A 23,556-nucleotide genomic window follows, 5' to 3' on the forward strand; every position below is an offset into this window, starting at 1 on the left:
TTAAAACATGTCTGGTTTTTCCCATCTCCAGGGCTGCTGATCAGCGGCGGCTGGTGCTCCATCGGTTAGGGGGGTGGCGGAAGGCAGACCTGACCACAGACCCCCATCGCTCAAGCTCGCCACCCCACACTACCCCCGTTGCTTGAGCATGCCACCACACATGATTGACAACACCGTCCACCCCCCCAGTCACTGGCTTGCCCTCTTGCCTGGCAGGCCCTCGTCAGCCCTGCACTTACCCCATGCAGGTCACAGCTGCTGCGGTGTCTTCCCCCCTCTATCTCCTCTATGTCCCTGGCCATCGATTCTCCTCCCGGCCAATCAGGTCTTTGGACTCCCGGCCAATGGGCTCTCAGGAAGACATTAGGGAGTATTCGCTAATGTCACACAACAGGGTGGGCTCAGGGTGCAGTGCTCTATGCCCCAAGCCCACCCTTTTTTGAAGCCAATCATGTGCTTCTAAACTAAATCCATAGAAATCCATTTGTCGGGTGCTCTGCATGTAGATTAGGGAGCCGGCGCCCGTGGGTCCCTAATGAGCGGTGTTCATTGCTGCTGATAGAAATCACAGGGCCCTGTACAGCCTACTTGACAGGGCCCTCCTCCTCTGAAAATATCGAATGATATATTTGCTAAAATGCAACGGCCGTGATGCTATGCAGCCATGGAAGAAATTATACCCCCATCGAACAAAAAACACTCAAATGAATAGTGGCACGGAGGCAATGTCTGTACCTCCACAGTGAGCGATCAGTAAAGGGGCACACAGGGGTCCCAGACAGCAGGGAGTGCAGATGACTAGGGAGCACCCTCAAGGGCCACTAACAGCCCCCTCAGCACTCCATCTCCATCCTCCACCCAACTGCCCCTGCTGGCATGACTCATGCCTATTTATGAAGGGCAATAAATATGCCAAACAGCTCCTCCTAGCTTCTGCCCACTACATCTGGAAGCTTCTCTAAGGTTCCAGAAGACAGGGGGAGGCACCAGAGATGCTGCTCTCTGAGTCGCTCAACCCTGACCCAGATTCAACCCAGGCCTGGCTCTCAGCCAAGCCAAATTTTCCTACACTACAAACCTATTTACATCTAGCACACTAGAGGGTGCTACACTAGTGTCAGCACTAAGACAGTACTGTCGGGCCTCCCTTTTGAGGGCTTGAGGAACGAAGAGAATGATTTGGTTTTTATTTTGAGACAAGGTTAGTGATGTAGCTGGGGGCAGAGTTATTGAACGGCTTTGTAAGTTGTTGTTAGTATCTCAAATTTAATTTGTTGGGTGAGCATAAGCCAGTGCAGGGATCAGCAGAGAGGGGTAGTAGACACAGAATGACTGGTAAGGTGGATGAGTCTGGCAGCATCATTCATGATGGACTGAAGGGGGTATGTGAGGGTAAGCCAATGAGGGGGGAGTTGCAGTAGTCGAGGCAGAAGATGGCCAGGGAGTGAATTAGAAGCTTTATGATGTGAGCTGAGGGTTAGAGAGATAGATGATCTTAAACAAAGGAAATAATGCAACCAACGAATTTAAGAACTGATAAGCTGCAATATATTACTTTTTTTTTTACTTTAGATACACGTCAATTGGTGTATTCATTGCACTGCCTAGATTTGGCCATAGGAGCTATCTTCATTGTCTTTAGCAATAATTCATATTATTCCATTTATTGCCCACCAACACTAGTACATTAAATTCTGAAATATATTAAAGATATTTTGTTAAACATTTTTATTATACATCTGTATTTAATAATAAATATATTTTTCCCATTTCCTTTGCAGCACTTACAAATGTGAAACTGTGGGCAATAGATCGACAATGTTTTCAAACTATAATGATGAGGACAGGGCTAATCAAGCACACCGAATATATGGAATTTTTAAAAAGGTATGTGCTGTTTTTTCAATCTAATCGTATGCTAAAGTTGTGCATGTGCTACATTGGGAAAAAGTGATCTATATTTGCTTGTTTGTTTTACATATGCTCATCTTTGAAGGTCCCTATAGGCTGCAGCTCCTACCCACAGCGTTATGAAACCGTGTTTTTATAATGCATGGGTAATTGTTTTCTTGGCAAATTGCTGCAGCTGTTAATTAAACTAAAACAATTGCAGAGACCACTAAGGTCGTTTTTGTATATAAAATACTTTTATTTCTTCTATGGCTCACAGATATTCACCAATTCTAATGTGTATCTTGTATATTCTTGCATGTACCGACCATTCATCAGCTTAGTCTGGTATGGCATTCGAACTGAGTACAGTTCATTGCTAATATTCCGTCTTATGTCTCCTATATTATCTATGTGTTGCTCCTCCCACATTCCCTTTGTAGTTTAACATTTACATATGAGCACAAATTGGTTATCACCTATGTTCAGGGATATATAGTACTTTGAGCTTTTTGATCTTTTTTGTTCACTCATCTGTAGGTGGCTTTGGTCTGGACTCTTATCAGCATCTTCATTTAAAATTTCTAGGACTAGCAGCTTTAGGTTGTAAGATTAGCAACTTAAATTTTGATTAAACACTGTTAGTAGCTATCATATACAGTATGCTTTCTTATCCTTATCTTTCTTTTTTTTTTTTTTTTTGCTGTACTTGTTTCAGTATTTAGTAATTTGGCTGTTGTTGGGTCCCCAACCTGTTGGAAAGCTGCTGCAGAATTTACTTGTACCAGTGTGGAGCAGGACACATGACTGAGCCTTTTTTGCATTATTGGAAAGCAACAGGAACACAAAGGCAGGATGTGCTGTTCACATGTATTTACCTCCAGTGCCTACCTTTAGTTGGGGACAAATGATTGGCTCCGTACATACATAGACAGATTCCATCCTGGGCCGATCATCTGTCCCTAACCACAGATAGCCATGTAAGTCCCAGGGATCCTTTTACATGAGCAAACTCATGAAAACTGATTAAAGAAAAGCATAAAAAACGGAACCCACTTACGTCAGTTTGTACACATTTGTTTTTCAATTGGCCCTTTTTTAGTTGTTGAAGAAAATAGTCATAGGTGGACAAAAGTATAAACAAAAAATATGTTTCTTGCCTAAATATGGACTGCATGGAATGAATGTAAATTGACAACATGCATTTACATCTGTTTATGGGGGCGTAAATGGATGTACATTCAATTACATCTGCAAACAACGTTCATTGTGGTAAAAAAAACGGACACAGACTGAACGCTTGCGTAAATTTGTGCCCATGGTGAATGTTTCCAATGCTTTTGAGTAAAAAAACAGAAACAGAAATTGCAAAGAGCATAAAGATCATATCTAAAATCTTGGAACCCTAAAAATGGACAGTGGTTACAAGAATCACAGTGTGATGCAAAAGAGTGTTCTCTACAGTATATATTATTATAAAATAATGCCCACTCTGTTCATCCGGCTAAGAAGGATGTCAAAGGACTGGAGAAAAGTTCTGAAATCAGAAAAAAAGAGAGATGTTCATGCATTTGCCTATTGTAATACAATGCTTTCTTAACCATCCAACACAGAATGATTATCTTTCCATAAGCTTTCCTATGTTTTATTTTCCTGCAGTAGTTTTCTACGTTCTTAAGAATTCTAAAATGCTGACCCAAAATTCTGCAAAGGATTAAGGAGATAAATGTAAAAAGGGATTTTCTCTTCACAGGTTTTTTTATTTGTTTTCCAAGTAGATATTTCATACTAAGCGCTTTAACCTTTGACCACAATAGAGCTTCTCCAGACGACTGCCAGGCTTAATATGGACAAGACTCCGAGAGCAATATATTATCTAAATACAGCTTTACACATATTTTTAGAGCAGATAAAATAATCTAGTAATCCCTCACCATTTACATTTACATTAATATATGCTTAACATTTTCCACACAGTACACTGCAAAGTAATTTTACTGTCTATAAATTTATTTTTTAGCTTTCATATTATTGCATATTTTGCCTCACTATACCATCCTTATGTTCAAATGTCGACCGGTTCAGAAGGAACTAGTTAGAAATTTGAACTGTGTATGGGCAGGCTAAATGTACAAAGTCGATCGACTGATATACTTTGGTACAACTAGCATGCCGGCTTTTACCTGCGATTATCGCTAGCAGCTTCTATACGGCTGCCCGGCCCCCTGCCGGGAGCAGACAATGGTTTGGCAGGAGGGATTCCCACATCTGTGTTGAAGGCGGGATCGAGCGAATTTCTTTCCTGGAACCCATGGTTCCAGGAAAGAAATTTTCTCTGTGTATGGCCAGCCTTATCTTTTGATGTTAGTATTGACCGCAGTGTAACTTCTTTTAGAGGAGATGTAGTTAATATATGGGGGTGCCAGGTTTAAAACAATCCTCTTTTTTATTTATGGTATCATCTACTAGAAAAAAGAGTGTGACTCTGCAGTCACTACTTCTTTGTTCTACAGTAACTGTATAGAAAATGTGTCTAACTGCAACAGAAACAAGAGAACACTCTCTTCTTGCCTCTGAAGCTCCATAGATGCAGTTAGTCGTGGGCTGTAGTAAGTGGTAAAATCTCTTTAAGTAATTCTGGTTGCAGTCTCTTCAGCAAGATGATGTAATAAATTATTTTTTGTATTCAGAATAAACACAGAAGGTACAGGTAACAATTTATTTTTTTCTGTTTGATATAAAAATGTTTGTTTTATCAGATATTTGAACATAAACTATTCGTATAACCAAAATACTATACTTTCTTGGAAATTAGCAAGCTTACAGCTGTGAATTTAAATTAGGGAAATGATAATCCGAACATATCACTAGGTTCAGGCTGTTACTAAGCTACAACAGCAAATGCTGCTGAGTACAGTAGGGTATACTGTATCAAATAATATAAGTAGTAAACATATCCACAAACAATAGTTAATGAAACAATTATATAACAATAAACTCTGGATAGGAGTCCAAACTCTTTTATGCAGTCCCTTCCTTAGAATTTCTTAAATTCTTAACTGCCCTCTGTACTAATGAAATAGCTATGGGCTGCTCTACATATGCTCTCGTGGCTGGACTTCTGACATCAGCACCAACTAACATGGCACCACTGTCAGTCTACTGGACTAAAAAAAATATAAGAACTATGTTTCAAAAAGAGGAGTTTTTGTGCTGATCATCACAATCACACTTACCAGAACCTTATATCTGCTTAAAAACTGGTCATATAGCATTTTGGAGAGTTTCCCTAAACTTAGGGAAAAAAAATGGAAACAGGCAGGGTCTTTATTGCAGAAGAGACATGCAATACAATACACTTTCCCGCCTGTTCACAATCCCATGTAGAATGTACCATGTGCCAGGCAATCAAGATGGCTAAAGATCAGCACCTGGAAGAAAAATAGGGGAAGATACTGGCAAGGGACTTCAGGGGCGTTGGAAAGTTGGAACTAAAGGTAAGTATTTTTACCTTTAGTTTCACTTTAAGGTCCCATTTACATCTCTCTAGTAAGTTTTCTGGTGGATTAATGCATACATCTAGTGAGTGGTAGTCATAGAATAAACTTTTTTTGTGTTAAGGGAGTCTATTTATTTTGAATTGTCTTCCAACATTTCATTGAACCGTAATGCACAGATGGTTTCCCATTTGCACTTGCATTGCCATTGTATGGTGGGTCAAGATGCCATTCAGAATGAATGGCTTCACAATGAAGATTGCGTGCATTATTATGAGTTTCAATAACACATGGTAGAGCATGCATTTTATCATGTGTCACTGCAATTCACAGAGATGAAGTTGGCTGTTTTTTGTTGCGATGTTTTCAAGTTCTTTGCAATAGCAATTTTTTAACGATACCCCAAATGTCAGTTTTGGTACCATTTGCAAATGCCTGGGGACATAAACAAAGAGGTTTTCAATGGCTATCCATGGTATAGATTGCATGTCTGGTTAAATATATACCCATAACAATGACTGAACTGCATTTGTGGCGCTGACCCTCAAATATGTTTTGCTGTGCTGTAGAGATAGGACCAAATGTGCAGATTTTTATACTGACCTTGATTTTATCTGTTTTCAACTCACTGTAGGTATTCACCATACACATTTAAGCATCTCTAAATTAATTGTTTTAGGAAGATTTTTTTTGTTAGCATTTTTCATAATTGCTGCAATATTTTTTTTGTGATTAATAAGCATCCTTAAGACAGCAGTTAAACAACTTCATTGAGTGTTTAATTTTTCTAAGTGCAAAATTACCTGTTACAGCAAAGCCAACTTTTAGTTTTATGAGTGTGTAAACTTTAATTGAATGCTAACAAACGGTGAACATGACAGGGGAAAGTCTCTTGTAGAGAAATTGCTAATAGGCCTAAACTAGGGAGCCCATGGTTATCAGACTGCATATGTAAATCTAATATATAAACCAATTAAAATAGAATAGCGTATTTTGAAGCCTCATAATATTTAGCCACGTAGGTCACAGAATATAGTTTACATATTGTATAAAGTCATGACATTTCAATACATTATGCAGCTGGAATTAAATTATTATGTAGAAAGAATTACATGCTATTTTATCGGTTTCATTATAATATGTTAGAAGTATACCCATTAAAATTCTCAAAAGCAATATATAGTAAAAGCACACTTGTCATTATCATTAACCAGCTGAACTCTCTTTATAAATCAAAAGCAAGCACCCTTAGGCTGCATTCACACCTGAGCGATGTACATATTGTGTTTTGCATCACATGTTTTATCGTGTTTTTTTGCATGAAAGCCCATTGACTTGAATGGGCCCTCAAGTACCAATTCTGGCACTGAGCTAAGTGCATTTAGCGACATGCATTTTTGATCACTTTGACGTTCAGAAAATCCGCAATAAAACATGCAACTGCTACCCGTGTTTGGGCTACTTTTAAGACATAATAACACCACAAGTATGACACACATTTAGGGCGTTATGCAAACAAGGCCATAAATGTATGTTGCTGCCTGCATTTCAAGGCCACTCAGGTGTAAATGCAGCATTAAAGCTAGTACACACTAATAGCAGGTTGAGCGAAAAAAAAACTGACAGCTCCAGTTGGAGCTGCTGTACTAACAGTCCAACGTTAGTACAGCGATCTTTCTCACTGAGCTGTTGTGTTCTGACAGGGGGATGCCCCCCCCACCAGAATACTCCGGTCAGTGCTGTCAGCCATTGGCTGACAGCACTGATCAAGAGCCAGACGACTGCTGGTTTTCCAGCATGCTCGTCTGACAGAAGCCAGCCAAATGGCCAGCTTCTGTCGGACCGGCTGCCATACACATGGGCCGAATGTCGGCCGTTTTTGAATGAACAGGTCGATGTGTCCTGATATTTGACCCATGTGTACTAGGCATTAGTCTCTCCTTTTGGATACTGAGGCTGTTCTTTATGTAAATGACTAATAGGTCATTTTGAGAGAGCGGTGGAGGTTTCTAGGCAAACATTCTGAATTACTTGCATGTCCTGGGATTTGGGGTTTTCTGGTCTCTCATGGCTCTATAAAGGAAATGCAGGCATCAGATCCCTGTGTTCTGAAGCCAGTTTTGCTGGCTTGTCATATTTGAGATGTTTTTAGTAGGTTTGCAATAAATATGGCCTCAGTAATGGCAAAAAAGCACTCAGTTTTTTGAATCCTGGAGTACAGATAGGTTTGGTATTAAAAATATGTACTGAAAGCAACAAGTAGGCTGCTTTAATTAACCTTCTTCTGATATGTATTAGAGTTTTATTACATCTTAGATATCCTTCAGTACAGAAAATTTGTAATGCTTGAGGAAGTAAAAGAAGTTGCCAAAAGTCTGCATCCTTGATATCTTAAAGTGATATTAAAGGCAATTAAAAAAAAGAAAAACATGTCATACTTACCTGATCTGTGCAGTGGTTTTGCACAGAGCAGACCCGATCCTTCTCTTCTCGTGTCCCCGTCAGTGTTTCTAGCCCCTCCTGCCTGCTAAGTGCCCCCAGAGCAAGCAGCTTGCTATGGAGGCACTGAAGCAGGTTCATTCCCATGCCACTGCTCTGCATGTTCATTCACACACAGAGCCGCTGCTTGGCCCCACCCCCTCTCTCTCCTCTTGTTTACTGGCTGTGATGGCTCCCGCTGCTGTCTCAGCCAATGAAGAGGGAAAGTCCCCAGAGAGCCAAGGCTCTCATGCACATCACTGGATAGCGTTGGGGCTCAGGTAAGTATTAGGAGGGGCTGGGGGTGCTGATGCACAGAGAAATGAACAAACCTTGAGCCTTTATAACCACTTTAAGTTAGCCAATAAAAGGTATCACTGCAAACTTTGCATTAATTTCCTTATGGAAATGCTCACTCTCTGAGACTGGCCTGAATACTTTGGGTCTGATTTCCTAAAGAAAAATAGGCGATTCACCTTGGAAGGGAAGTTGTTTCCCAGAGCTTAGTGCATGTGGTGAAGTTTCACTTTGCAAAGAATACCAATCACATACAAGGAAGAGAAAAAAAACAGCATTTTTGTTTGCACATGTTTGGATGATGGAAGTCAGCAGAGCTTCACCTCATTCACTAAGCTTCCAGGGACACTCCCTTGCAAAATAAACAACCTTTTTACTCTTAGAAAATCAAGCCACCGTGGTTGATTTTCTAAAATCAAATAGGTTCTTCACTTTGTAAGGGAATTTTCTCTTAGATTAATGAATGAGGTCAGTCTCTACTGACTTCCATCATCCAATCAAGAGTAACCCAAAAAAAAAAATATTTTTCTTTTCCTTGCATGTGATTGGGTATTCTGTGTGAAGTGAATTTTCACCAGATTCTGTTGCAAAGTGATAGTTTCTGTGCAAAATAAACAGCCTATTTGCCTTTAGTAAATCAACCCAACTGACTCCGAACAAGCATGTACTAAGTGAAGTGAAAATGAAGACAAAACTGCTAATACTAATGCTTATTCCAGTTGAAGCCAAGGGATCAACATTAAAGACAGGCAGCTATTATTTTTTTTAATACGTGGAGAGGTCAGCAATAAAATTTATATATAAATCTCTATACAGATTGCCTTTAAAAGAAAAATGTAGTCAGTTACCTCCTAATGTCTTAAAGAGGAGTTCCCCCGGAAAAAAAATAAAACTCAGCAGCTACAAATACTTTAGCTGCTGACATTTAATATATGGACACTTGCCTGTCCAGGGAGCCCGCGATGTCGGCATCCCAGCCTATTTTCGGATCGGCTGTCGGGGGCTGCCACCACCATCTCCACTAAGGGAAAGGGCAGTGAAGCCTTTATGCTTCGCAGCCAGTTCTGCATGCTGCACTTTCTAATTGGCCCAGTGGCGGAGGAAGGAGGCGGGGGAACCGAACTTCCGAGAGACTGCGCCGCAGCGACGTTTCCCAGAAGTGGGGACAGGGACCTCTCAAAAACAGGTCCCTGTTCCCCTCTCCCCCCTGAAAGGTGCCTAATGTGGCACCGAAGGGGGGGAAGCAAATAAGCAGAGGTTGCACTTTTGGTTGGAACTCCATTTTAAATTACCAGTCACCCACAGCAATGAGCCCTGGTGTTTACTTTAAACCTTTGTAGACAAGTAGGAGTCGAGATATTTATAGAAACCTATAATAGTAGTAGGTAAAACATATTGAACAAATCTGCAAAAATAACCAGTCACTGTATATTAACATTTTCTGGTTCTGCTAAATTTGGATTGGCAATGTCTGTTGCTGTAGGCACTACGATTAACATAAAGATTTACATAGATATGAATGAAAGAATTCCATGTATTCCCCAATCCACGCTAAAGAGCATGGATGGATGAATCTCCTGCTGTTGGCTATTGTATTCTGAAAAGCTGGCACCTGCTGCTGTAAGAATACCTGAACACTGACTGCAGCTGATTGGCCATAGTTGCTTTTCGGCTGACTCTTTTCTGCCCAGTCGAAGTTTGTTAGTCTGTGTGGTGTCAGGTGGGTCATCCATGGCTTGAATTTTGGCCAATTCACAGGAATCTAAAGAAATTCGAGCAGTGTATAGTCAGCTTTAGACAGTGATTTTTTTTCACTTGATTCCTGAGGGGTTAACACCCTGTTGCCAAGACAAGGATATAGGTATTGAATACCATCAAATGGGGTTGAGGAGTGAATGGTGTCTGGACTGAGTAGAAAGTGATCGGAAACTATCCCCGGTCACTTGATTAGTGTATGGGGCTCTTTTTTTAAAAAGAGGTGCATATCCCTTTCTTCTGTGGACCATTCCCATCTTACCCTCCCAACTCTACCCTAGTCAATTGGTAATTAGGATAATTCTGCAACACTGCACCATCAGCCAAAGCCTTATGCTAAACCCTCCCCAGATGCTCCAGCATGTTGAAATTGAGTGAACCCTATAGGAAGTTTGTGTTACAAACCTACCACACCGTTTGAAGGGGTTGTGATTGCTAAAGCTGGATTGGAAAAAGTGTTTGGATAAGGCTTTTTTTTTTACAGTATATAATTTCATTAAATATTTATACTGTTTTAAATATTGATTGCATTGTAGTTAGATGTATTACATGAATGAATAATCAGTTTTCAAACAGGACAAATTAAGGATTTAGGATAGAGGGGTCTTGGCAAAAAACAGTCTCTCTTGGTGCTTATGGTGTTTTTACTCTGCCAGCAAGGATAAGGATCAAAACCTAAGCCATGAAACCTAGATGTGCATATAATATTTTCCACAATGGTCTTACTCAAAAATATGTCCACTGATTTGCTAAATTTGGTGAATTCCTTATTTTACTTTAAGACTTTTCTTACAATGATAACGGCAACTCTAGTAGTTAGACTTTGCAAGAATGCACTCCTATGATAAAAAGAGAAAATATTTTAAAACACAATTATCCCTAATTAGTTATTCAAAAATTTTTGACTATGAAAGTCAAAAGGTGATCCTAATTTCAAAAACCGTGTGCTTTTTTGCATTATTTGAAAATCGCTTTATAGTCCATGCACATACAATTTTCACAAGACATTTACTTTTTGAAGGCTGGTTTGGCCTTGAGTAACAGAGCACAGCCATCCACTCATTCAAGCAGAACAGAAATAAAGTTTGATACTAAAGATGTGCCAAATATATCAGGAGGTGCCATTTGCTAACTGTCCACTGAAGACTTAGTTGCTTATATCAGTGCCAAATTTGTGTTGATCACTGAGCATTCCTTGGAACAAAGGAGAAATGCAGAGCCAAATCCAGTTAATCTATTGTCATTTAAATGTTCCCTCAGAGAGACAAAAAAAAAAATCTGCATGCTGAAATTCTCAACTTACAATAAAATTTTATTTCCTGGGCAGTTAGAAATAACAATGTCAGTTTGATCAAATTATAGAATCTTAAACAAACTGAAAATATTTCAGTATCAAGTATTGTTTGTTTACTTCCATCCAATTACAGAGTTGCTAAGTGAATTTTATTTTTTTTGGTATTTGGAAAGCTCTATGAAATTGAGTCTCAGTATTTAAATGCCTGACATGACACTGGTTTTATTTTCCTTCTTATTTAAATAAGACATTTGTCTTGCAGAAAAAGCCATATGTGTGGGTTTACAAAGAAGTGTTATAAATTATGCTCCTCTGCTTTCTAAGTGTGGGCCCTAGATGAAGCATCCTTTAGAGCAGGGGTCTCAAACTGGCGGCCCTCCAGCTGTTGCAAAACAGCTGGAGGGCCATGAGGCATTGCAAGGCTGGCAGTTACAAGCATGACTCCCACAGGCAGAGGGATGATGGGACTTGTAGTTTCGCAACAGCTGGAGGGCCACTAGTTTGAGACCCCTGCTTTAGAGGGATAGTAGCATGTACTTTTGGTGAGCTTATAGTTGAGTTGCAAGTATACAAAACAGGTCCGAACAGCTGATGTTAAGCATAATAACAGGGACACAAAAGCTAGCCTCAGCTCAATACTGATGCGTTTCACAGGAATAGGGCTTAATATATGATTAATCTAATTTCCCACATGGGCAGGTCCAACTCAAATGGAAGATTTTCACAAGTGGCTTGAATGAGATGAGTTTTCAGGGATTGCTTAAAGGCAGCTAGAGTAGGAGATAGCCAGACAGATTGAGGTAGAGAGTTCCAGAGGATGGGAGAGGCTCTGGAACAGTCCTGAAGATGAGCATGGGAGGAAGGGACAAGGGAACTTGAGAGCAGGAGGTCTTGAGAGGAGCAGAGAGGACAGTTTGAGTGATATTTGGAGACAAGATTGGTGATGTAGTTCGGGGCAGAGTTGTGAATGGCTTTGTATATTGTTGTTAGCATTTTGAATTTAATTTGCTGGACCATTGGAAGCCAGTGGAGGGATTGACAGAGAGGGGTGGTGGACACTGAGCGGTTGGTAAGGAAGATGAGTCTAGCAGCAGCATTCATTAAAGACCAAAGAGGAGAGGTTGGCCTATGAGATGGGAGTTGCAATAGTCAAGGTGAGAGATAACAAGGGAGTGAATGAGTAACTTGGTGGTTTTATTAGTAAAAAAGGGGTGAAATTTAGAGATGCTATGGAGGTGACGTCTACAAGCTTTTGACATTTATTGGATTTGGGGCTGAAAAGACAGGTCTAGGCTTACACCTAGTACCCTGCCCTGAGTGGACGGACAGATAGTGGCATTATTTATCTTGATGGACAAATCATGGAGGGGGGCACGGGCAGGGTGGAATATTATCAGCTCGGTTTTAGAGAGATTTTGTTTAAGGAAGTGGTGCGACATCCATGTTGAAATGTCAGTAAGTTAGTAATGTGAGAGGACACTGAAGGGGTAAGGTGAGGAGTAGTTAGATTTGGGTGTCATCGGTGTAGAGGTGGTATTGGAAGCCGTGGGAGGTTATCAAGGGAGGAGGTGTAGATAGAGAAGAGAAGGGGTCCAAGAACAGAGCCTTAGGGGACTCCTACAGAGGGAGGAATTGGAGAGGTGGAGACAGAGTTATAGGTAACACTGAAGCAGTGCTGTGATAGGTTGGAGGAGAACCAGGATAGAGAAGAAACTTGGAGGCCAAAGCAGTTAAGTTTATTGAGAAGGAGCGGGTGGTCAACAGTATCGAAGGCTGCATTGAGATCTAGTAGTAAGAGTATGGAGTAGTGGTCATTGGTTTTAGCAGTTAGTAAATCATTAGTGAGTTTTAGTAGGGCAGTTTCTGTGGAGTTCTGCGAGCATAAGCCAGACTGTAGGGGGTCAATAAGTTTGTTTTCAGTAAGGTAGAAGTTAAGATGGTTGTAGACTAAGCATTCTAAAGGTTTAGAGGTGAATAGGAGCAATGAGATGGGGTCTTGAATTGTTCACGTTGGTGGGGTTCAGTGAGGGCTTTTTAAATATGGGAGTGATCTGTGCATGCTTTAGATAGGAGGAGAAGGTGCCAGTAGAGAGGGAGAGATTGAAGATGTGAGTGAGAGAACATAGGATAGAAGAAGTGGGTAATTATAGTAGTTATGAGTGAACAGGATCCAGGGGACAATTGGTTGGGCGTGCATCTGAGAAAAGTTTGGTAACCTCTTCAGTAGTAACCTGAGTAAGAAAGTGTTGACTGTGCTTTTAGACAAGGTGCGTTAAGTGAGGAAGATATCTGTATAGTGGAGGTGTCCTCATTTACTGCATCAATCTTGTTTTTGAAGTGATTGGCAATCTCTTGGGTAGTGAGTGGGTTAGTGGGTAGGTGATTGGGGACAAAACAGAGAGTTAAAGCAATAAATACAAAGCTTCCTCTGATTGGATCAGAGGAAGCTTTGTATTCATTACTAGAATATATTGATTTCTCTCGATGGCTGAGTGCCAATCAGATAGACTCTACTGTGTTCCGGGTATGAGACAGGAAATCTTGGCTAGAACCCTCAACACAGTTTACAACCTTACATCCAGTGGTCACACATGTTAGTGAGGGACATAGTTTGTTAGGGCCAAACTGGCCCAAGCAAATTATGTAAAGTGTATCAAAACCTGGAGTTCAGCTTTAAGTAATACAACTTGGGCACCAACCCATCCCCAGCCTGCTAATTGATAGTATTTCATTAATATGATCATTGTGTTTGCAAACACTGTGCAAGCACTGTGCAGCGCACAGAGCCTGGCCTTCCTTGTTTTCCTTGTTTTATTCTGAGCTTTTTTTTTATGCAGGGGATTATAGGATTATTATATGAAGATAGAATCAGAAACGTATACCACTGCATTAATGTATTATAATTAAAGTGGAAGTATAGGCAAAATTAAGTTTTATTAAAAACATTACCACTTTACCTATCAGAAAACAGAAAGTGGAAACGCTGCACACCGAAACCCAGCCACTATTTAGAGAGGTAAAGAAAATGTCTTCAGCCTGAACTCCTCTTGACTATGCTCCTCTGATATGCTTTGTCCCACCTGAGAGGCCTAATTATTGATTAAACTCTGTAGGCAGGGCGAAACATGTCAGAGGAGCATAGCCAGGAGGAGTTCAGGCTGAAATCATATTTTTACCTCTAAATAGTGATTGGGCTCAAGTGGACTATGTATCCATCTTCTGTTTTACAGTCTGTTTCTGCTAACCAAATCTGTGCTTTGGACTACAAGATGAAGTCTTGCAGTACTTTGAGGGCACTCTAAGTTTTTGGTATATGGAACACTTAACCTATGCTGCATACAGTTTATAAAAGAAAGCAGTGTAAATATCTTTTCTTTAATGCACTTCTGAGGTGGTCATATGATCCAAAAGCTGTGACTCCCCTGTGTCAGTGAGTAACTGCTGCAAGGGAGCGCTGATAAGAAAGGGCAAAGACAACCAGTGGGTGTTGTCACAGCCCTGAGAATTCAGCCCTGTTGTCAACCCCTCCACCATACAGGGGAACTGCTTCTTCTGGATTGCACTGGGGTGGATTAAAGAAAAGGTATCTACAACCCCTGATGGTTTTCGTTAGTACAAATCAAATGGGAAGGTTGTTAAAGGGAAGCGTACTGGTAGATCAAGGAAGACATCAAAGCGTCAAGTAAGAAAACTTAAAGCAATATGCTTTAAATACAGGAAATGCACAACAAAACAAATGAGGAACAAATGGTCAGAAACTGAAGTCAGTGTCTGTGACCGAACTGTAAGACCCCTTTCACACTGAGGCATTTTTCAGGCAATAAAGGGCTAAAAATAGCGCCTGTAAAGTGCCTGAAAAATGCCTCCCCTGCCACCCCAATGTAAAAACCCGAGTTCTTTCACACTGGGGCGATGCGCTGACAGAACGTTAAAAAAGTCCTGGAAGCAGCATCTTTGGGGCAATGGAGGAGCGGTGTATACACTGCTCCTTCACCGCCCCTGCCCATTAAAATGAATAGACACCGCTGCCAAAGCGCCTACAAAGCGCTTCGGCAACGGCACTACACGGGCACATTTAACCCTTTCTTCAGCCTCTAGCGGGGGTTAAAAGCACCCCGCTAATGGACAAATAGCGCCACTATAACACAGGTAAGGCGCTGCTAAAACTAGCAGCGCTTTACCGCTAACGCTGCCCACGGCTCAGTGTGAAAGGGCTGTAAGACATTGGCTAAAGGAAATGGGATTTACATACAGAAAAGCAAAATGAAAACCATCATTAACACCTAAACAGAAAAAAACACTGTTATAGTAGGCTAAAGAAAAGCAATCATGGCCTGTGAATGACTGGATGAAAGTGATATTCAGCGATGAATTACGAATCCGCATTGGGCAGGGTGATGATGCTGGAACTTTTGTTTGGTGCCGTTCCAATGAAATGTATGAAGATTACTGCCTGAAGAAAACATTTCCACAATCATTGATGATATGGGGTTGCATGTCAGGTAAAGGTACGGGAGAGATGACAGTCATTCAATCTTCAATAAATGCACAAGTTTATATTGAGATTTTGGATCTTTTTCTTATTCCATAAATTGAAAGGATGTTTGGTGATGATGACGACATTTTTCAGGATGTAATCTAATGCAGATGTTTGTTTTAGAACTGCAAAGTATAGGGTGATTCCATAATATTTTCCTCAGAATTGAGTGATTCCATATTTTAATCCTCTGCTTGATTTGCAAAAACAGTTGCAACTGACTACAGTTTTCTTCCTTTTTTTTTAAGTGTTTCTTAAAGCCAGAAGATTGGAATGTTAAATGAAAATAGTTTTGAGGCATGTCTATTAGTTTTTTTTTACACAATTAAAAAATTGAATGAACATTTTCCAAGATTGGTGATTCCATACTTTTTGCCAGGGATGGTACACTGCTCACTTTTATAAATGGTATACAGCATAGGTGGTGGTGGGGGGGGGCAACATTTTTAGGAAGACTTATATTTAGACTGTGTTTCCACTTTAAGGAGTTTTATAATAATTACTACTCTAAATAGTGGTCTTTTAGTCTAGAGTGATTACTGTACTGACCAGAACATTAATCTGTTGTCAACATTACAGAGCTGAGAAAAATGTTACCTACAAAAAAAAATACTAATTAAAAATACTTTTTTTCAGGCTTAAAAGAAATTAACAAGAAAGGTGTGCAATCCCTATAAGATGCTATAAGCTACTAAAGATTGAAATGCAAGGTTTTATGTATCTTTCACTGCACTGATTTGATAATGAACACAAAATAATGAATTAAATTCCATACTGATGTGAGTTTTTCCTCGCAGTGACCCAGCATGTCTGGCAGTTTTTCTATGTGATCTGTTACTGCAGACATTATGGTCAGGGCAGGTGCATTGCAGTGTGTGTTTAAACCACTGAGTTCTTTATGGTGCCTACACAGGTTCTCGCTAAGATGATAAATTGATGTGTCTGGCAGGAAACAGCTTGTTAACCAAGTGTGTGGTGCTTCAAAATGGAAACCACACACTGTGTAATATAGACCACAGGTGGTAGCCGGTAATAAGGCATTTGCTGTCAGTATCAAAGGCTGTAACCTTTAGAGACTGCTCTTTCCTCATTTCAATCAGAATTTTCTTTCCAAAATAGTTTTTCTGAATATTATCAAAGAGTATAAATCCTTACATTTAGAACTCTCTTATGTAACTTTATCCACTTTCCTCACTAGACAGTTTCTGTTTAAAGATTGCATATTCTATCTATCTATCTATCTATCTATCTATCTATCTATCTATCTATCTATCTATCTATCTATCTATCTATCTATCTATCTATCTATCTATCTATCTATCTATCTATCTATCTATCTATCTATCTATCTATCCTGAATCTCATTATTTTCTATCATCCTTTTTTTTTTATTCTTTATTTAGGTTGAACACATGGAGAACTGTACATGCTACTGTTGAAAAAATTGCATGGGTAGCTGGGAACTGCCATGAGGGACCTGTGTCAATGCAAATTAAAAATAAAAAATAAAAATAAAAAATGTCAGGAAAGGACTGCCCCCCCTCCCCCGGTTTCCGCACTATACCAGGCCACATACTGTTCAACATTGAGGGGTGCCTTGTAAGGGGGAAGGGGCAAAGCCCTTCCCCCTTGCAAGGTAACTTGTCCCATTATTGAGGGACAAAGACCTCTTCCCCACATTTGGTCCCCCAAAAAAGATGTTAGGATTTGTTGGGATGGAATCAGGAAGCCCTATTTATAATAAGGGGCCCCCCAGATATCTGCCCCCTTCCCTTATGTAATATAATGTAATACATGTACATAAGGACACAGACAAAAGTATAACCATATGCAATGTAAAATGAATAACAAAAGAGAACCCAGGTACGGTTTTGATCCTTAGACCCTGTCCTGCTAAACAGAATACAATGCCAATACAAAAAATGTAGGTAATGTTGTCCAGTGTAAATACATCATCAGTCACATCCTCCAATGTAATTATTTGTAATGTTTTCTCACCCCCACGATGACCTGTCACCCAGTGATGTTTTCCTGTCACACATCTGCCACTAATTCCTACCTAACAAAAAAAAAACATGCAATGTTTTAGGGGCCATAGGAAACTCCTCCTTCATCAGGGCTACAACAAAACACAATATGATATAAATGTAAATGTAAATGTATAATCACATGTCTAACAACATATAAAATTATGAGTGACATACATGTACGTGTGTGTGTATGTTTTCTACATACAAAATATGTGCATACATACAGTACATACAATATACTGTATATGCATACAGTCAGGTCCATAAATATTGGGACATTGACACAATTCTAATCTTTTTGGCTCTATACACCACCACAATGGATTTGAAATGAAACAAACAAGATGTGCTTTAACTGCAAACTTTCAGCTTTAATTTGAGGCTATTTACATCCAAATCAGGTGAACAGTGTAGGAATTACAACAGTTTGTATATGTGCCTCCCACTTTTTAAGGGACCAAAAGTAATGGGACAGATTAACAATCATCCATCAAACTTTCGCTTTTTAATACTTGGTTGCAAATCCTTTGCAGTCAATTACAGCCTGAAGTCTGGAACGCATAGACATCACCAGACGCTGGGTTTTATCCCTGGTGATGCTCTGCCAGGCCTCTACTGCAACTGTCTTCAGTTCCTGGTTGTTCTTGGGGCATTTTCCCTTCAGTTTTGTTTTCAGTAAGTGAAATGCATGCTCAGTCGGATTCAGGTCAGGTGATTGACTTGGCCATTGCATAAAATTCCACTTCTTTCCCTTAAAAAACTCTTTGGTTGCTTTCACAGTATGCTTCGGGTCATTGTCCATCTGCACTGTGAAGCGCCGTTCAATGAGTTCTGAAGCTTTTTGCTGAATATGAGCAGATAATATTGCCCGAAACACTTCAGAATTCATCCTGCTGCTTTTGTCAGCAGTCACATCATCAATAAATACAAGAGAACCAGTTCCATTGGCAGCCGTACATGCCCATGCCATGACACTACCACCACCATGCTTCACTGATGAGGTGGTATACTTTGGATCGCAAAGCCACTGTCAAAACCAGTGCTGCTGCTTGTGTGAACAAGCCTTCACCCTTCCTACTCTATCTAAAATTAAAAAGAAGAGCTTTTGGCTTGACATTAAATTTGTTAAAGATGCAAATTTTTTTGCAAGTTTCTTTGTCAAATATTTTACAAAATAAATACATACAGTGCCTTGCAAAAGTATTCACCGCCTTGGCATTTTTCTTTTTTTGTTGCCTCACAACCTAAAATTAACATGGATTGTTTGAGGATTTGATCATTTAATTTACAGAACATGTCCACAACTTTGAAGATGTTTTTCTATTGTGAAGCAAACAACAAATAGGATTAAATAATAGAAAAATTCAATGTGCATAACTGTTCACCCCCCTAAAGTCAATACTTTGTAGAGCCGCCTTTTGCGGCTATCACAGCTCCAAGTCGCTTTGGATAAGTCTCTATGAGCTTGCCACATCTTACCACTGGGATTTTTGCCCATTCCTTCTTGCAAAACTGCTCCAGCTCCTTCAAGTTGGATGGTTTGCGCTTGTAAACAGCAATCTTTAAGTCTGACCAGAGATTTTTATATTGGATTAAGGTCTGGGCTTTGACTAGGCCATTCCAACACATTTACACGTTTCCCCTTAAACCACTCAAGTGTTGCTTTGGCAGTGTGTTTAAGGTCATTGTCCTGCTGGAAGGTGAACCTTCATCCTATCTTCAAATCACACACAGAGTGGTACAGGTTTTGCTCAAGAATATCCCTGTATTTAGCACCATCTTTCCCTCAACTCTGACCAGTTTTCCAGTCCCGACTGCTGAAAAACATCCCCACAGCATGATGCTGCCACCACCATGTTTCACTGTGGGAATGGTGTTCTTTGGGTGATGTGATGTGTTGGGTTTACACCAGACATAGCATTTTCTTTGATGGCCAAAAAGTTCAATTTTAGTCTTATCAAACCAGAGCACCTTCCTCCATACATTTTGGGAGTCTCCCACATGCCTTTTCGCAAACTCAAAACGTGCCATTTTGTTTTTTGCTGAAAGTAATGGCTTTCTTCTGGCCACTCTGCCATAAAGCCCAACTATATGGAGCGTACGGCTTATTGTTGTCCTATGTATAGATACTCCAGTCTCTGCTGTGGAACTCTGCAGCTCATCCAGGGTTACCTTAGGTCACTGTGCTGCCTCTCTGATTAATGCCCTCCTTGCCCGGTCCGTGAGTTTTGGTGTGCGGCCATCTCTTTGCAGGTTTGCTGTTATGCCATGTTCTTTCCATTTGGTTATGATAGATTTGATGGTGCTCCTAGGGATCATCAAAGATTTGGATATTTTTTTATAACCTAACCCTGACTTCTCAACAACCCAGTCCCTTACTTGTTTGGAGAGTTCCTTGGTGTTCATGGCAGTGTTTGGTTAGTGGTGCCTCTTGCTTAGGTGTTGCAGCCTTTGGGGAATTTCAAAAAAGTGTATATATGTAATGATAGATCATGTGATCATTTAACTAATTTTGTGACTTATGAAGGTAATTGGTTGCACCAGAGCTTTTTATGGGCTTCATAACAAAGGGGGTGAATACATACGCACATGCCAATTATCAGTTTTTTATTTCTGAAAAATAGTTTTATGTATATATTTTTCTAATTTTACTTCACCAACTTAGACTATTGTGTTCTGATCCATCACATATAGCTCAGATTTAAAAAAAAAATTAACTAAAGGCTGTAATGTAACAAAACACGAAAAATGCCAAGGGGGGTAAATACTTTTGCATGGCACTGTAGAATGACAGAGAGAAACAATGAAATACAACTGTTTTTAAACTGACACACATAGCAGGGACTTTTGTAAAATTTTAGGATGGGTTCACATTGTAACACGCTGCGGATCGCACAGGAGCGCTGTGCGTCCCTGTTCCCCGTTTCAAGGATGAATCAGGGACGATTCTATGCCTAAATTCTGCCCTGAAATGGAGCCAAAGACGCACAACGTTTCTGTGGAGTGCGCTCCGCAGCCGCAATGGAGATATGTGAACCGGCTCTATAGGGAGCCAGTCTCATTCTCCTACTATGTGAATTGGATGCGGAGAAAGCCGCATCTAATTCGGATAAGTGTGAACCGGGCCTTAAAATATATAGGTAATGACTAGGATTTTATGAGCCTTATAGTAGGAAAGTATATGTTCTAGAGATGAGAAGTCCATACCAAGTTCTCACTTTCAGCTAGGGAGAATGAAAGTCCTTTTTAATATCAATATACAATTCTATTGCCACATAACATTTTTTGTCCTTATATGGGCCACAGCCTGGAGTTTGAAATTTTTCTGAGTCTCTATTCCTCTTTCAATCTTTTTTTTTGTTAAAGCTCCCCGTCAGTACTGTAATCTTGAGATCATTTATGCTGGGGCCCATGTTGAAGAAATGGGAAGCTGAAAAAGGGTCAGTTATGTTTTCTAATTGTGAATCTGTATAGACCAATTCAGTGGAATGTCCAATCTATTGGAGTCTCACCAGCAAAAAGTTCTGTTGGGCATTTTGCACACATTATTAGGTATTAACGCCTTTGAGGATCTATAGAAAAAGTACCTTATGTTCCAGACTTCTGCTGCGATCCTGGTACTGGAATTCTGCCAGGGACATGGATATGTGCGCAGGGTTTATGTAAACCTTTAGCTGCAGACTAATCTGTCTGGCAGCTTTAGGGTTTGGGACAAGCTATATCACTGCCATGAGTGTTTAAAACAACCACCTTTTAACTTGTTTAAATATTTAAAAAAATATATACAAAAGAGAGAAAAAACGATTACTACAATTGTTCAAGCACCTCTGAGTTCAAGTTTCACTGTCTACTTACTCATAAATAGTGGCATGTACTAAAAATACAATTACCATTTAATATTCGAAATAGTATCATTACATGCTATAACTATTTACCATTATCACTACAATAACTCAGGTAACGTTCTCCTATGTGGATTTTTTTATTTTTTCTAAATGGTTATTTATTAATCTATTTAGCATCCTCCTATGTCCTTAAAAAGGATATACTATTGTTGCTTTTTAGCCAATATCCTACTCATACATTTACCAGCTTTGCTGATTTTACAATGAGCGCAGCTCTTGAGATGTAATGCATTTGAATGGCTACTTACCTCCTAAAAATGAAAAATAAATTAGATTAAAATTTATGCTAAGCCAATTTGTTTTTTTATCACAGGTTTAGCTCATTTTATGTATTTTGTTTAAAGTGAATTGAAATGTCATTGTCGTTTGTAATTAAATTATTATCAGTAGGATGTTTTCATCTTTTGTAATTTTCATCTTCATTTAATTCTACTTATTTTAAAGAAAATGATCTAGGAAGCATGAATGTATTTCAGAATATCATAATGATGATGCTGATGTGGTTCGATAATGGGGAAAGTTGCCACTAATGCTGAAGTTTTTCACACAACTGCATAAACACAACCATTGTCCCATTCTAGTTGCTTAGCAACAGCTTTTAAGCGAGCAATAGAGAACTACGATATTGGCTAATATATATTAACCCTTTTTGTTTTGCTTTCAAATAGTGTGTGTACTGAGATAGCTTTCACTTAGTAATAACTGTCAGTTTACAAACTGCAGAATCTCCAAACTTGACATAAGATCATAAGGCTTACACTGCTAACCTCTCCTTCTGAAAATGCTTTTATCTGGCTGTTATGCTGATCCTCTTGTGTAGTATATGACATGGTCAACTAAATCATAGACAAAGGTCACTTGATTTATTCTCTGGTCGGTCAACTTCAGATTTCCTCCTAGGGTTTCATATATATATATATATATATATATATATATATATATATATATATATATATATATATATATATTGTTTTGTGAAAGACTTACAACATTGCTAGCCAAGATATATTACACTCACTGGAGCAAGTAGAAAGAGGAATTTTGACTTTCTTCCAAATTTTTATGCTGTATGCTCATTGAAGGTTAGAAACACAGAAATTTTGAAGCCAGGAACTGGCAATTAGCATGTCATAAACAGCTATGGTGCAGCAAATATACCCGCGGTGACTGGGATTATAGGTCTCAGGCTGTACAACTGAATGTTATTTCAAACTAATATTGACCACAGCTGCATTCAAACAACACCTAATACACATGTGTACCAAACTCAAAAAATAAAGATTGCTGTGTCTTTAAGGCCGGGATCACACTGCTCCATCGAAGTCAGACGATTTCCGATCTGACTTTGCCCTACGACTTCATGTCTGACTTCGATGCGACTTCATTGAAGGGGATCCAACTTTGATCTGACAGTACCAGGCCCTTTGAGTCTGGTATGAGTCTTGACGGGGGAACCCCCTTGCCAAATTTGGATTAGCAGCAAGGATGGGAAGTGTCATCACAATGGGGGATTTTAATTATCCAGACATAGACTGGGTGGAAGGTACTGCGCACTCATCTAAAGCTCGCCATTTCCTAAATGTCTTGCAGGACAATTTCATAGGTCAGATGGTCTAGCGTTACTAGACCTACTGATTACCAACAATACAGACCTAATCACGGATGTGGAAATACAGGGCAATTTAGGAAACAGCAATCACAGGTCAATTTGTTTTAGTATAAATCACACAAATAGGAAACAAAAGGGGAATACAAAGGCACTGAATTTCAAAAGAGCCAACTTCCCTAAACTACGAGCCTTGCTAGAAGATATTGAATGGGAAAAAATCCTAGGAACAAAGAACACAGAGGAAAAATGGGTGTGCTTTAAGGC

General features: G+C 39.6%; 1 protein-coding gene across 4 annotated transcripts in view; it reads left to right on the top strand.

The window, feature by feature from the left end:
* PRKG1 (protein kinase cGMP-dependent 1) overlaps positions 1-23,556 on the top strand; it is a 1,456,334-nt gene that overhangs the window by 1,006,007 nt on the left and 426,771 nt on the right. For all 4 annotated transcript variants that reach the window (XM_073596335.1, XM_073596337.1, XM_073596334.1 and 1 more), the window contains exon 4: positions 1,782-1,887. In XM_073596335.1, the coding sequence (XP_073452436.1) occupies positions 1,782-1,887 (106 nt within the window). The remainder of the gene's footprint in view (positions 1-1,781; positions 1,888-23,556) is intronic.

Source organism: Aquarana catesbeiana, linkage group LG08 (genome assembly GCF_042186555.1).
Source record: "Aquarana catesbeiana isolate 2022-GZ linkage group LG08, ASM4218655v1, whole genome shotgun sequence".
NCBI lineage: Eukaryota > Metazoa > Chordata > Amphibia > Anura > Ranidae > Aquarana > Aquarana catesbeiana.